We start from the raw sequence: 2,017 nt of genomic DNA, 5'->3' as shown, positions 1-2,017 counted from the left end.
TAGTTTTATTTTAGTATGAAAATAAAACACAGTTCCTTTGATCAGTTAGTAAACGGTTAATCAGAGCGGTTCACACGGATTTTCACACCTCATTGGTGTCTGTCGTGTCAAGAATATGTGAATAAACAAAAGAACAAAAGCAAAAGTCAAACATCAGTAAGTATTTGTAAATTCTGAGGCAAAACTATTGAAAATGTAATAACTCGTCTCCATTTTACAGTTAATGATAAAGCCTCCCTGTGGGGGGCGCTGTGGTGCCATCTGCAGCAGTACCAGTCCAGTTGCTAATTGTTTTTTTTAGTTAAACTACAAAAAAAAACAAGAAAGAAAACACTTTTCTCTTCTTTTTTTTACACACGTCTCTAAAGCAGACGTCTCTAAAGCAGGCAACGCTGATGTTCAACTTTGCCAGGACGGACGGAGGAGGGTTAGTGTGTGGAGTTTGGAATGCAGCCTCTGGACCAGCCAGTGACTCCAGCTTCACCTTTTTTTAATTTCTCACTTAGAAAATTTCTGCATTTCTGCAAGAAGCAAAGGGGGAAACGGAGGTTAGGGAGGAGTCCAAGTATGATGATGATGATGATGATGATGACAAATCAGGGGATTTTTTTTTTTTTTACCTTTGTCCAGATCGATGACTTTAGGCTGAGAGTTCATGTGGACCTTCTCTTTCAGTAGGTTGTTCTTGTAGTCTAAAGGAATAAACACACAGGAGGAGCAGTTTTAAGGCAGAGGTTCAGTCTATTTGTTACGCAGGTATATGCTGTTTTAGGGGTGGGAATCACAGGGTACCTCACGATACCATACATAGTCCACGAAACCAATAATATTGCAATACATCATGATATTTGTCTAACTGAAGAAACCAAACGTGTGAGAAAAGTTAACGTTAAAGTTAGGATTTCTCTATTTATTCACAACATAGAGAACAAAGGACATAAAGTCTATGTATTGAACGAGGATGGAGCATCTCTTAACGCAGATTTCTCCACCATTATCCCACTGTAAACTCACTCTTATTCAGCCAGGTAACTTCCACTCATTCATTTGAGCAGCGCCACCATGAGGAGACATGAAGTAGTGGCACTCGACGAGTGAAACTAGCAGGGAATTGTTCATTTAGAGCGTCTTCAACGCTCTAAGAACGACGATATATCACCAAATCGATGTACTGTGTGCACTACAAAGTAATATGTGTACGACTGATTTACTATGGAACAAAGTGCAACTTACAGTAAACGTAGGATTGTTTGTACAAGTGGCAGCCATCTTGGCGTCCCACACTGAGGTTATTTCGACTTTTTCAAGTCGGAAAATCCAACTACACCTGGAACCCTAAGCTTGAGTGCTGTGCGGTGTGGTGGTGGACCACACTACACTTCTGATTGAATGTTTCCGTCCAACTCACCAAACCTTCTCTCCTCCTCCTCGTTGCTCAGACTGACTTCAGTGACGTCCATCTCAAACTCGTCCGAGCTGCTCTGACTTCTGCTGGATCTGCCACAGAGAAGAGGAGGAGGACATGTTTTAAGGGTGGGTTTACAGGTAAGACGTGGAGTATGTGTGTGTGAGAGTGGCTGACCACTCACCTCATGGATGTCTGTGGATAAAACTCTGAAAACAAAAGAAAATCAGAGAAGATGAAACACAGAAGATAAATTCAGAGTAAATCAATTCTAAAAGCAGCAAAGCCAGACACCAATGAGAAATCTTTATCCCAGTGAGCGACTGATACACTCTGCAGAACGTAAATAAGAATGGATGCAGTCTTACATGGTCGTCCACCATTTAGAACTTTCAAAACTCATTCATTCATTCGTGCTACAGCTTTGCAACGTGACTCAAATATGGAGGCCCAACTATGAAGAAAACCTTTGTAAACGTCACTGTGGTAGAAATGATGTCCATCACACAAGACTGTATATAAAAAGTGGGATTTCTGTGGAGAGAAGAGAGTTACTGCTCGGGCAGAATCACAGATCACACCTTTGACTCTCCGCCTGCGTGTGATGAGGAT

The 2,017-nt window shown here is 41.4% G+C and overlaps 1 protein-coding gene across 1 annotated transcript in view; it reads right to left on the bottom strand.

Annotated features, from left to right (window-relative positions):
- Nucleotides 1-493: 493 nt before the first annotated feature.
- The window catches only part of LOC122767944 (matrix remodeling-associated protein 8-like), a 14,670-nt gene continuing 13,146 nt past the window's right edge, over nucleotides 494-2,017 (bottom strand). The window contains exons 8-12 of the mRNA XM_044023522.1: nucleotides 1,987-2,017; nucleotides 1,590-1,614; nucleotides 1,409-1,497; nucleotides 621-692; nucleotides 494-521 (exon numbers count right to left, since the gene is read on the bottom strand). Coding sequence (XP_043879457.1) covers nucleotides 499-521; nucleotides 621-692; nucleotides 1,409-1,497; nucleotides 1,590-1,614; nucleotides 1,987-2,017 — 240 coding nt within the window. The 3' untranslated portion in view covers nucleotides 494-498. The remainder of the gene's footprint in view (nucleotides 522-620; nucleotides 693-1,408; nucleotides 1,498-1,589; nucleotides 1,615-1,986) is intronic.

Source organism: Solea senegalensis, linkage group LG4 (genome assembly GCF_019176455.1).
Source record: "Solea senegalensis isolate Sse05_10M linkage group LG4, IFAPA_SoseM_1, whole genome shotgun sequence".
Taxonomy (NCBI): Eukaryota; Metazoa; Chordata; class Actinopteri; order Pleuronectiformes; family Soleidae; genus Solea; species Solea senegalensis.
The sequence above is the reverse complement of the archived record's forward strand: the minus strand, read 5'-3'. Positions and strand labels throughout refer to the sequence as shown.